Raw genomic sequence first — 13,498 nt, forward strand, 5'->3', positions numbered from 1 at the left:
TTAGTGATTAGATCTGGAGATAATAGCGTTGAGCTGTAGTCAGTGAGTGCATCTTCACTGTGCAGATGTTCCAGAGCTGAGTGTGAGCCAATGGTGGTATCTGCTGTTGACCTGTTGTGACGATAGGCAAATTGAAACATCAACTATCCATTTCCCTCCACAGGTGCTGCCTTTCATGGTGAGTTTCTCCAGCATTTTGTGTGTTGCTCTAGATTCCAGCATCTACACCCTCTTGTGTCTACATCATAAAAGATAATATTTTAAACGAGATGCTGTATGATTGAGTGGGTGTGTGGGTGCACAGAGGATACAAGAAAGCACACTCAACTCTTTATTAGTAGAATGCAAAACCTTCAGAAGACACTGATCTGGCCTCAGCTGCAATATCCAGCACTACTGTTGTGGTCATCTCATGAACAGCAGGATGCAAAGATATTGGAGAGGATCGAGAGGAAATTTATAAGAATGGTTCCTGGAATGAGGGACTGCAGGTACATGGATACGTTAGAGAGGAAGGGATTGTTCTTTACAAAAGAGCAAGCTGAGGGGAGATTGGGTGGAGTATAAAATGATGAGTGGTCTGGAGTGTGTGTAATAGGAAACTGGTCTCTGATGAAGGTTCAGATACAAGTGGTCACTAGTATAAATTAAAAGGGAGAAAATGAAGTTTTACGTGAGGAGCATGAGCAGTGTGTAGCTGAAATCTGGAACACCCTGTGGTGGATGCAGTTTCCCTATGGCCTTCAGGAAACAACTTGCAGGAAGTGGGGGAGGAAGCTGGTGTCCTGCACAGACAAAGTGAGCCAAGTGGCTGCCTTCTTTGCTCAACCATTTTCTTAACATAGAATATACACTGAATGCATTCTTGAAGAGGAATTTTGTTATGTTGTAGAAATAGTAGAAAAAATGTTAAGTACGATTGCTTTTCAGTCTTGTTTTTATAACATGTGTTATGTGAGTCCAATCATTTTACCTTTATCTTTTCTAAGCAACGCCATCTGAACCGCAGACTGTTATTTCCAGTGTAAATGAAACATCCCTGAACCTGGAATGGACATCTCCACGCGAGACAGGAGGCAGGGAAGATGTAGTTTACAACGTGATCTGCAAGACCTGCAAATCTGGACATGGACGCTGTACTCGATGTGGGGATCATGTGCAGTTTGTTCCACGTCAGCTGGGCTTGGCTGAGCCGCACGTTTACATCAGCGATCTGTTGGCACACACACAGTACACCTTTGAGATCCAAGCTGTGAATGGAGTCTCCGATCAAAGTCCTTACTCACCCAGCTTTGCATCCATCAATATTACCACTAATCAAGCTGGTAAGGGACTTGTTATTTTCCATTCATTAATGTGCAGATGTGGGTAGTTCCTACCTCTGTGATTAGAATAACTTGAAAGAGATGCACTAACCTTCATCTAGCACAGCAGCTTCCTAAAGTTCATGTTTTGGTTCTTTATTTTTTGCCTGTTACATTTTATACAACACTATTCCATTGCTGCATTCTTGCCAGAATGATCAGCACAATGATTTTGTGTGGAGACTCTGACTGTGACACTGGAGTTCAGCAGTCTTGTTGCATCTGATGAAGGGAAATCTCTCCACTGATTTCATTGAAAGGGAAAGCTCTGAGAATCCAAGGGTATTTTTAGATTTTGTTTATACTGCTTGAATTCATTGGATTTTAAAAAATGTTACATTTTTAAATATTCTAGCTTTTATTTATTAATTTTCCTGGCTTGATCAGGTAGTCTTTCCATAAGTTCTTTGAATAATTCTGCATGTATTATCCAAATTGAGAGCCAGCTTTGCCAGGTCTCTCTGATAATTTGGGATTTTATAGGCAGGTTTTGCTCAGCAGAGCTTCTCCCCTGCATACGTCCTTGTGGTTGAGGAACTCACTGGCTTTGTCCAACAGGACTTTGCCATGTAAGAGAATAAGCAAGGACAATGGAGTGGTGACTTGTTAGAGCTGGTGGAGTAGGCCTGACTACAAACTGCACACTGCTGAGTTGGAACGCAATGCACTGAGGAAATTTTAGGTCATCACTGGCAGTAAGGTCAGTAGTCAAGAAAGGCTGCAGCGTGTCTGACAGCATGGGGAATCTGTTGGATTAAATTGCATATATTTCAATGCAAGGTTTTTGTCAGGTAGTGCAGATGAATTCAGGCATGGATAGTTACATTAAACTTTTCACCTTTTGCCCTTAACCCAGGACCGCAAGTTGTTGTCCCACCCAACCTCTGTGGAAAAAGCCTGCTTGCATTTTCCCTATCTATACCCCTCATAATTTTGTACACCTCTATCAAATCTCCTCTAAATCTTCTACATTCTAAAGAATGCAGTAATAATCTATTCAATCTTTCCTGATAACTCAGGTCCTCCAGAACCAGCAACATTCTGGTAAATTTACTCTGTACTCTTTCATCCATATTTACATCTTTCCTGTAGGTAGGTGACCAAAACTTCACACAATATTCTAAATTAGGCCTCACCACCATCTTATACAATTACAACATAACATCCCATCTTCTGTACCCAATACTTTGATATGTGAAGGCCAATGTGCCAAAAGCTTTCTTTATGATCCTATCTACCTGTGATGCTACTTTTAAAGAATTAGAGAGCTGTATTGCCAAATCCCTTTGTTTTACCACACTCTCAGTGCTCTACTGTTCACTGTATAAGACCTACCCTGGTACTGAAGTACAAAACTTTGCACTTGTTTGCATTAAATTCCATTTGCTATTTTTCAGCCCGATCTTGGTGTCATCCACAAATTTGCTGATCTGGTTAAGTACATTGTCATCCAGATCACTGATATAGATGACAACAAACAACCCAGCACCGATCCCTGTAGCACACCACTAGTCACAGGTCTCTTGTCAGAGAGGCAACTCTCTACTACCACTCTTTGGCTTCTCCCACAAATCCAATGTCTAATCCAATTTACTACCTCATCTTGAATGCCGAATGACCGAACCTTCTTGCCCATCCTCCCATGCGGGACCTTATCAAATGTCTTACATCCACTGCATTGCCTTCACTCACTTTCCTGGTAACTTCCTCAAAAATCTCAAAACATGACCTACCACACACGAAGCTACGCTGACTACCCTTAATCAGTCCCTGTCTCTCCAAATGTCTGATCCCTTAGAATACCTCCCAATAACTTTCCCACAATTGATATCAGACTCACTAACCTATAATTTAATTAAATTATATGGTTTATGTTCTGAGCCTTTTTTAAACAGCAGAAAAACTCTGACTATCCTCCAATCCCCTGGTATCTCTCCTGTCACAAAGGATATTTTAAATATCTCATCCAGGGCCCTGGCATTTTCTGCACTTTCAGAAGGAACACCTTGACAGGCCCTGGGGATTTACCCATTCTGATTTGCTCAGGGTAGCAAACACTTCATCCTCTGTAATCTGACCAAGGTCCATGAAGTTGATGCCATTTTGCCTCACTTCTATAGACTCTGTATCCATCTCCTGAGTAAATACAGATGTGAAAAATTCATTTAAGATCTCCCCCCATCTGTTTTCATTTGTGAAGGCCTCCCACTTTCCACCTTTGCCAGAAAACAGCTTGTCCCAGTCCACACTTGCCAGATCATTCCTAATACCATCAAAATTAGTCTTTCTCCAATTTAGAATCTCAACCTGTAGACCAAACCTATCTCCTTGCATATTTACTTTGAAACTAATGACATTATTGTCACTGGTTGTGTCGTGGTTACTTGAAATGACCTGGAGACACAGACAATTCTTCAAGAAAATTAAACCTTTATTTGCAAACAAAGGCTGAGGCAATCAATGAACTTGTCACCGAAAGCCCACCGAGCTCCGGTGTACAGCATTCTTTATAGTAATTTTTTATCTCAGTTACATTTCGGTTTCATCAGCATACCCAATCAATTTTTAATTGCATATCATCTATATATTAACTAATTAATCGCTCTTGCCTAGCCCTCGGTGCGCCACCATTATTTTTCACCCGTTCGCATTGGGGCCTTATTCCTGGCCAAGATTATGTTTTCCAGACAACCTCCCTCATATTACATTCCTGCTCGCACCATCCTGTCCGCCACCGTTATCTCTTACTAAACAAAGGCTGAGTGTAATACATGGGGTACATTTCAGCTAATAGTGCTGCTAGCTAAACAGGTGTTCTGTAATTGCCACAGTATGCAGCTAAGAGAGTACAAAGTATCTAGTTAAAACAATACATAGCAAAATGTGTCTAGTAAAATAATACATATTAATATTCAGTACCTAGAAGTGATTACATAGTATAGCATATATGTCAAACTCAAGGCCCGCGGGCCAAATCCGGCCCACGGTGGAATTATCTTTGGCCCGCGAGATAATGTCTAATTAGTATTAAAGCTGGCCCCAGTAATCGAAGCGCCTATGGCGTATGATATGGCTAATGCTGAGTTTATTCAGGTAACAGGTTTTCAGGGTTTTTAGTGTTTATTCGGCAGTCTTCTTCATAAGAAACGGAATTTGTAAAGTGAAACACTTTGTAGTTATAGCAGAGTCTGAGACACATGAGAGCAGGCTGAAAAAATGGAGGCAACGAAAGCTGCGTTCGCACGCGTCCGACTGATCCGGCCCGCATGAAGCTGCATTTTGCTCAATCCGGCCCGTGACCTAAAATGAGTTTGACACCCCTGTAATAGTAAATAGCTAATACATAGTGATTATATTTCAGGTATATTTCTCAATAGATGCAGTGTTCCCCTACACAAACTTCTGTCACCCACTCTGTGTCATTCCCTAATAGAAGATCCAGTTTCGCACACTCTCTCATTGAGACTTCTAAGCACTGATGAAGGAAACTGTACTGAACACATTTGACAAACTCTATCCCATCTAGTCCTTTTAAATTATGTGATTTCCAGTCAGTACGTGGAAAGTTACAATCTCCTACTACAACAACCTTATGTTTCATGCAACAGTCTGCGACCTCTTTACAAATTTGTTCCTCTAAATGCCTCAGACTGTCGGGTGGTCTGTAATATAGCCCCATTAAAGTGGTCATGTCTTTCTTATTTCTCAGTTTCACCCATAACACCTCATTAATCAAGCTCTCCAGTCTGTCCTGACGGAGCACTGCCGTGACATTTTCCCCTGACCAGTACCGCTACCCCACCTCCTTTAGAATCATAGAAATCGACAGCACATTACAGACCTTTCAGCCCACAGTGTTGCGCCGAAAAAGTAACCTACTCTAGAAACCGCCTATAATTACCCTGCCACAGAGCCCTCTATTTTTCTAAGCTCCGTGTACATATCTAAGAGTCTCTTAAAAGATCCTATTGTATCCACCTTTACCACTGTTGCTGGCAGTGCATTCCACACACCCATCACTTTCTGTGCGGAAAACTTACCTCTGACATCCTCCCTCCACCCCTCCACACACGTACCTATTTTCAAGCACCTTAAAACTATGTCCCCTCATGTTAGTCCTTTCAGCCCTGGGAAAAAGCCTCTGGCTATCCACATGATCGATGCCTCTCATCATCTTATACACCCCTATCAAGTCACCTCTCATCTTCTGTCACTCCAAGGAGAAAAGGCCAAGTTCACTCAACCTATTCTCAAAAGGTACTCTCCAATCCAGACAACATACTTGTAAATCTCCTCTGCACTCTTTCTATAGTATCCACATCCATACTGTAGTGAGGTGACCAGAACTGAAACAGTTACTCCAAATGGGGTCTAACTAAGGTCTTATATAGCTTCAACTTTACCTCATGGCTCTTGAACTCAATTCCATGGTTGATGAAGGCCATCATACCATACACCTACTTAACAACACTGTCAACCTGCGCAGCAGCTTTGTGTCCTACACACACAGACCCCAAGATCTTGCTGATCATCCACACCAAGAGTCCTACCATTAATATTATGTTCTGTTTTCAAATTTGACCTACCGAAATGAACCATTTCACATTTATCTGGGTTAAACGCCATCTGCCATTTCTCAGCCCAGTTCTGCATCCTATCGATGTCTCTCTGTAACCTCTGCCAACCCTCCAGATTATCCGCAACACCCCCAACTTTAGTGTCATGAGCAAACTTACTAACCCACCCTTCTACTCATTTAGGTAATTTATAAAAATCGCTGAGTAGGGGTCCCTGAACAGATGCCTGAGAATCCCTTTATTATCCCTCCTGCTCTGTCACGTCTAAAACAACGGAAATATAGAATATTGAACTGTCAGTCCTACCTCTTCTGCAACCAAGTCTCATCTAGATGGGACAGAGTTTGTCAAATGTGTTCAGGAAAGTCAAATGGGATCCAGGGAAGCTGGTTATTTGAACATGGAATTAGCTCAATGATGGAAAGCAGAAGGTGATGGTAGGAGGTTGTTTCATGGATCTGAGGCCAGGGAATAGTGGTGACAACAATGCCATTACTTCACAGTAAATATAGCTATCAGGAATTAGAGAAGTATCTTCATGAGATGAGTAAGGAATAGTAAATGCAGTTTAATTCAGATAAATTCACAATATGGCCAAGGAAATGTTGTTGAACAGTGAACCCTAGGAGTGCACACACATGGTTCCCTGAAAGTGGTATCACAGGTAGACAGGGTGGTGAGTAAGGTTTTTTGCATATTGGCCTTCACCAGAGCATGGGATTTTATGGTCAGTTTACAAGATTACAAGACTATAAGACATAGGAGCACAATTAGGCCATTTGGCCCATTGAGGTTTCTCCACCATTTCATCATGGCTGAACCATTTCCCTCTCAACGGCATTCTCCTGCCTTCTCCCTGTAGCCTTTCACACCATGACTAATCAAGAACCTATCAACCTCCACCTTAGGAACACACACAAAATGCTGGAGGAACTCAGCAGGCCTGTCAGCATCTACGGAAAGGAATAAACAGTCGACATTTCAGGCCAAGACCTTCATCAGGACTCACCGCCACCTTAAATACACCCATTGACGTGGCCTCCAGAGCTGCCTGTGGCTACGAATTCTACAGATTCACCAACCTCTGGCTGAAGACATTCCTCCTCCTCCTCTCCATTCTAAAAAGATGTCCTTCAATTCTGAGGCACTACCATTTCATCCTAGCCTCCCCCTCCATGGGAAATATCCTCTCCACATTAGCTCTAACTAGGCCTTTCAACATTCGACAGGTTTCAATGAGATCTTCCCTCATTTTTCTAAACTCCAACGAGTGAAGGCCCAGAGTCATCAATCACTCCTCATACGATAAGCATTTGATTCCCGAATCATACTCATGAACCTCCTCTGAATACTCTCCCAATGGCAGCACATCCTTTCTTAAATAAGGAGGCTCTAAACTGCTTCCAATATTCCAAGTAAGGCCTCACCAGAGCCTAATAAACCCTTGCTTTATATTCCAGTCCTCTTGAAATAAATGCCAACATTTCATTTGCCTTCCTCACCACTGACTCAACCTGCAAAGTAACATTTAGTGAATTCTGCATGAGGACTCCCAAGTCCCTTCGTGCCTCGGATTTTTGAATTTTCTCCCCGTTTGGAAAATAGTCAACATCTTTATTTCTTCTACAAAAGTGCACGACCACACACTTCCCAACACAGTATTCTATTTGCCATTTCTTTGCAAATTGTCCTAATATGTCCAAGTCCATCTGCAGCCACTATACTTCCATACCACTACCTGTCACTCCACTTACCTTCGTAATGTCTACAAATTTGCCCACAAAGCCAACAATTCTGTCATTGAAGTCATTGACAGTCTGTTTACGATTTACGTCAATGATTTAGATGAAGGCATTCAGAATAACATCAGCAAGTTTGCTGATGATACTAAGCTGGGTGGCAGTGTGACATGTGATGAGGATGTTAGGAGATTTCAGGGTGACTTGGATAGGCTGGGTGAGTGGGCAGATACTTGGCAAATGACTTTTAATGTGAATAAGTGTGAGGTTATCCACTCTGGGAGTAAGAACAGGAAGGCAGATTATTATCTGAACGGTGTAGAGTTAGGTAAGGGAGAAATACAAAGAGATCTAGGAGTCCTTGTTCATTAGTCACTGAAGGTGAATAAGCAAGTGCAGCAGGCAGTGAAGAAGGCTAATGGAATGTTGGCCTTTATTACAAAGGGAATTGAGTACAAGAGCAAGGAAATCCTTTTGCATTTGTACAGGGCCCTGGTGAGACCACACCTGGAGTATTGTGTACAGTTTTGGTCTCCAGGGTTAAGGAAGGACATCTTGGCTGTAGAGGAAGTGCAGCGTAGATTCACAAGGTTAATTCCTGGTATGTCTGGACTGTCTTACGCAGAGTGGTTAGAGAGACTGGGCTTGTACACGCTGGAATTAAGGAGATTGAGAGGGGATCTGATTGCAACATATAAGATTATTAAGGGATTGGACAAGATAGAGGCAGGAAATATGTTCCAGATGCTGGGAGAGTCCAGTACCAGAGGGCATGGTTTGAGAATAAGTGGTAGGTCATTTAGGACAGAGTTAAGGAAAAACTTCTTCTCCCAGAGAGTTGTGGGTGTCTGGAATGCACTGCCTCGGAAGGCAATGGAGGCCAATTCTCTGGATGCTTTCAGGAAGGAGCTAGATAGGTATCTTATGGATAGGGGAATCAAGGGATATGGGGACAAGGCAGGAACCGGGTATTGATAGTAGATGATCAGCCATGATCTCAAAATGGCGATGCAGGCTCGAAGGGCCGAATGGTCTACTTCTGCACCTATTGTCTATTGACATACAACATAAAAAGAAGCGGTCCCTACACTGACCCCTGCAGAACACAACTAGTACCAGCAGACAATCAGGAAAGGCTCCTTTTACTCCCACTATTTGCCTCCTGCCAATCAGCCAATCTTCTATCCATCCTAGTATCTTTCCTGTAATCCCATGGGCTCTTACTATGTTAAGCAGACTCATGTACAACACCATGTAAAAGGCCTTCTGAAAATTCAAGTACACAATATCCACTAATTCTGCTTTTTCTATCCTGCTTCAACAATTGCAAGCTGTCCAGGCCCTGAGGCAGCAAAGTAGCCCCAAACCATGATGCTCCTTCCACCATGCTTCACTGTTGTTATGAGGCTATGGTGTTGGTGTAATTAATGAAAAAAAACATGTAATTACAAAGGGTTCACAAACTTTTTCTTGCTACTGTGTCTATCCTGTGCCTTCTGAATTGCCTCCAGAAACTCCAGTTATTGCTGCTCTGCCATCATCACTGCTAGTGTCCCCTTTCAATTAACTTTGGCAGCTCCTCTCTCTTGCCTCTGAAATTCCCTTTACTCCACTATAATACTGATACATCTGACTTCAGCTTCTCCCTCTCAATCTTCAGGGTGAATTCTATTATTAGTATCACACACAAAATGCTGGAGGCCAGGTAGCATCTATGGAAAGGAGTACAGTCGATGTTTCAGGCTGAGACCCTTCAGCAGGACAACTGTTTCTATTATTAGTATGATCACTGGCTCCTAGGAGCCCTTTATCTTAAGCTCCCTTATCAAATCAGGTTCATTACACAACACCCAGTCCCAAATAACTGATCCCCAAGTGAGCTCAACCACAAGCTGCTCTAAAAAGCCAACTTGTAGGTATTCTACAAATTCTCAGTCATGGGATCCTGCACCAACCTGATCTTCCCAATCTACCTGCATATTGATATTACCCAAGACTATCATAACATTGCCCTTTTGACAGGCATTTAATATGAGTACTCAGATGAAGAAAGAGCATTTAAGGTAGAATTGAAAACCTCAAGTCCTTGCACCAGGACTGAACCAAAGCCCCATGTAATCAGTGGAAATAGCACAACATCTCACCAGTTAGCTTTCCAGCAGTCACATCAGACATTTCTTGCCCCTTCTATGGATGTGCCTGGGGTTTCCACACTGGCCTCATCAGACACCTGAGAATCAGAGTGGAAGTAAATCATTCCTGATCCTGAATTAACTGCCCAAGAGGAAGTGTGAGTATGTATTCATTCTGCAACCAAAAAGAGTCCAGCCTGAACTCTCTGCCTTTAGTAATACTTTTGTTCTTTAATCTAGAGTACAGAAACAAACCCTTCCAGCCCAACGAGCCCCATGTTGCCCAGTTACACCCATGTGACCAATTAACCTACTAACTCGTGCACCTTTGGAATGTAGGAGGAAATCAAAGCAAGGACCTCACAAGGTCACAGGGAGAACATACAGACTCCTTACAGACTGGGTCACTGGTGCTGTAACAGTGTTATGTTAAGTTTACACTATATATAATAACTAAGGTTCAAAGGACCTGGGCAGTGCAAGTGCATAAGGTAGACAAAGCAGTGTCCACAGTGATCGTATTTAACGACTGAGTGGATGTAAGGGGCCAAATAGTTGACTCCTGCTCCTGTTCATTTGAGTCAAGGCTTGCTCCTGCTTCACAACATACACCTGTATGAAGAGGTTGGAACAATGGTACTTCAGATCAAATTTACAATCATCTTTTCATTATTATTCCTGATGGGTTCTGAACAGATTGGTGTACAGATTGTTAATGATTCGATCAGCATGAGATTTTTAGTACTCTTTAGAACTTTAGTAAATTACTTAGATAATAACAGAACTTTAATCTACCGTAGATTCCGGATTATAAGCCGCTACTTTTTTCCCACATTTTGAACAGCTTTGAACTCTGCGGCCTATAATCCAGAGCGGCTAATACATGGTTTTTTTTTCATGCCGCCTCGTAAACATTTTGCCTCGTAACAGTAGACCAATAAAATTGATGAGTAGTTCACAGAGGTCCAATGAAATTGTACGATAAATCAAGCGCACTTTCACAATTAAATTATTGTAAATCAGTCATTTGTACTCACCCTCATCAACATGGAAAATACTCGAAGAAAAGCAAGACCCGAGCGCGTCAGACCCGATTAGACCCGATCGCATTGCGCAAGCGCGTCAGACCCGATTAGACCCGATCGCATTGCGCAAGCGCGTCAGACCCGATTAGACCCGATCGCAATGCGCAAGCGCGTCAGACCCGATTAGACCCGATCGCATTGCGCAAGCGCGTCAGACCCGATTAGACCCGATCGCAATGCGCAAGCGCGTCAGACCCGATTAGACCCGATCGCATTGCGCAAGCGCGTCAGACCCGATTAGACCCGATCGCAATGCGCAAGCGCGTCAGACCCGATTAGACCCGATCGCATTGCGCAAGCGCGTCAGACCCGATTAGACCCGAGCGAAAACGCTGCTTTTAAGTTAAAGTCGATCAATAACTTTTCCTGGTAGGCTGCAGTATATATATTTTTACCAGTCGCTAGGAGATATTGGAATGTTGTTCGTGCTGTTCAGTAAAAAAGTATATGCAACGTAATTTGTGTTACCGATACGTATGTATATTTAAAAGTAGCGGTGCGGCCTAAAATCCGGTGCGGCCTTTACAATTAAAAAATTGATTTTATTTCTAAAATTAGAGCCTGCGGCTTTTAATCAGGTGCGCTCTGTAGTCCGGAATCTACGGTAGTTTACTTTAAGCATGCAGTCACTGGTTGTGGTACCAACAGTAGATTGTTTAAGTAATTTGTTATAGTCAGGTCGCTCGTCTGAGTTTTACTGGTACCATGTAACCCAGTACTACCTGTCGCATGGTCGGGTGGTCGGTGACTAAACCGACTGTCCCACCGGGCTTGTCTGCTGAGGAGGGTGGCTAGACACCTTGCAGGATGAAAAACAAGACTTGTCAAAGGGTGGATGAACCCTCTTATAGGGTCAATGGCCATCCAGCACAGAGGTCACCAACCTTTTTTTGCACTGTGGACCATTTTAATATTGACAATATTCTTGCAGACTGGCAGATGGAGGGAGGTGGGGGTGGGTGTTAATCACGACCGGAATATAGGTGATAAGTCAACTATGAGTCACTTGTAAGTGGCTAATACACTCAATTTCGTTTCTAAAAGGGTTTATCTAATGAATTTAATATTGACAAAGCGCATATTTTCCTCGCATGAATATAGTGATAAGTCAATAGCATCATAACATTTTAAGTAACATTTGGATATTAAACGGTGCATATTTTCCTCGCATGAACATATAAAATCATTGCAACACACCAATATCGCTGAATCAGTGGGAGCCCTGGGCCTGTTTCCCTGCAACAAGATGGTCCCATCGAGGGGTGATGGGAGACAGCGATACTTGAAGGGGGTTTCTTATGTCCAGTCTATTCCGCAATTTAGTTTTCGTTGCATTCATTGCAGAAAATCCCTCTTCGCAGAGGTATGATGTTGGAAATGGAAGCAACATTTTCAGTGCTTTCATGGCTATCTCAGGATTTTCAGCCTTGACTTTGATACAGAATGCCGGCAGAGATGTTATGTCAAACATACTTTTCAGCTCACAATCATTTGCAAGCTCAAGGAGTTGATCTTCTTCCCACGCTGATATGGATGATCCACTGGGGACATTCACAAATGGATCACAGACCCATTCCTTTGCACGTCTTGGGTCATTTGCGGTTGGGAAGTAACGCTCGAATTCTGTCAACAGCGAAGATAGGTGATTGCGTACCAGCTGTGAGAAGGATGGTGCAGTTTCAGTCTCTCCCAAAATCCCAGCTAATGTTGGGAACATGTCAAATATGCCCCTGTCCACTCCTCGTCCCCACAGTTCCAGTTTGGCTTTGAAAGCAGACACCTTATCTGCCAGCTTGAAGACAGTTGTCATTCTCCCCTGAAGTGACAAATTGAGTTCATTGAAGATGTCACATAGATCAGCGAGTTTTGCTATCCACTCCTCGTCACTGAAGTGTGCTGCCAAGTGGTGACTTTTTTCCTGAAAGAAATCTCAGTAGTGGTTCTCTTAACTCAAAAACCCTGGCCAGGGCTCTCCCCCTTGATAGCCACCTGAATTCAGTGTGTAAGAGAAGTGTTTGTGCTCTGCATCCATTTCCTCGCAAAGTTGCTCAAACAGACGTGAGTTAAGGGCTTTTGCTTTAATGTGATTGATAACTTCAACAATGTCACTAAATACACCGTTAAGATCAGGTGACATTTTTCGGCTAGCCAGCATTTCCCTGTATATGACACAGTATTAGACTGGCATTCAGGAGCAACCCCTTTGACTTGGGTAGTGAAACCAGACAGCTGTCCAGTCATAGCTGCAGCCCCGTCTGTGCATATTCCAACACAGAGTGACCAGTCCGGTTTGTCTGACAGGTAGTCATTCAAAGACTTGAATAGTTCTGCCCCAGTTGTGTTAGTTGGCAGCAGCAGTGCACACAACATATCCTCGTGCACATCGTCTTGAGCGTAGAAGAATGAGAGGGGTCTTGAAAGAGGTCTACAAGATTATGAGAGACATAGATAGGGTGGATAGTCAGTACCTGTTTCCCAGGGCACCAATAGCAAACACCAGAGGGCATATGTACAAAATTAAGGGAAGGAAGTTTAGGGGAGACATCAGGGGTAAGTTTTTTTACACAAAGGGTTGTGAGTGCCTGGAATGACTTGCCAGGG

At 43.0% G+C, this 13,498-nt stretch overlaps 1 protein-coding gene across 2 annotated transcripts in view; it reads left to right on the forward strand.

Moving 5' to 3' along the window:
• The window catches only part of LOC140718199 (ephrin type-B receptor 2), a 443,811-nt gene that overhangs the window by 269,302 nt on the left and 161,011 nt on the right, over positions 1-13,498 (forward strand). For both annotated transcript variants that reach the window (XM_073031645.1, XM_073031646.1), the window contains exon 5: positions 990-1,325. In XM_073031645.1, coding sequence (XP_072887746.1) covers positions 990-1,325 — 336 coding nt within the window. The remainder of the gene's footprint in view (positions 1-989; positions 1,326-13,498) is intronic.

This window comes from Hemitrygon akajei, chromosome 29, assembly GCF_048418815.1.
Source record: "Hemitrygon akajei chromosome 29, sHemAka1.3, whole genome shotgun sequence".
Lineage (NCBI taxonomy): Eukaryota > Metazoa > Chordata > Chondrichthyes > Myliobatiformes > Dasyatidae > Hemitrygon > Hemitrygon akajei.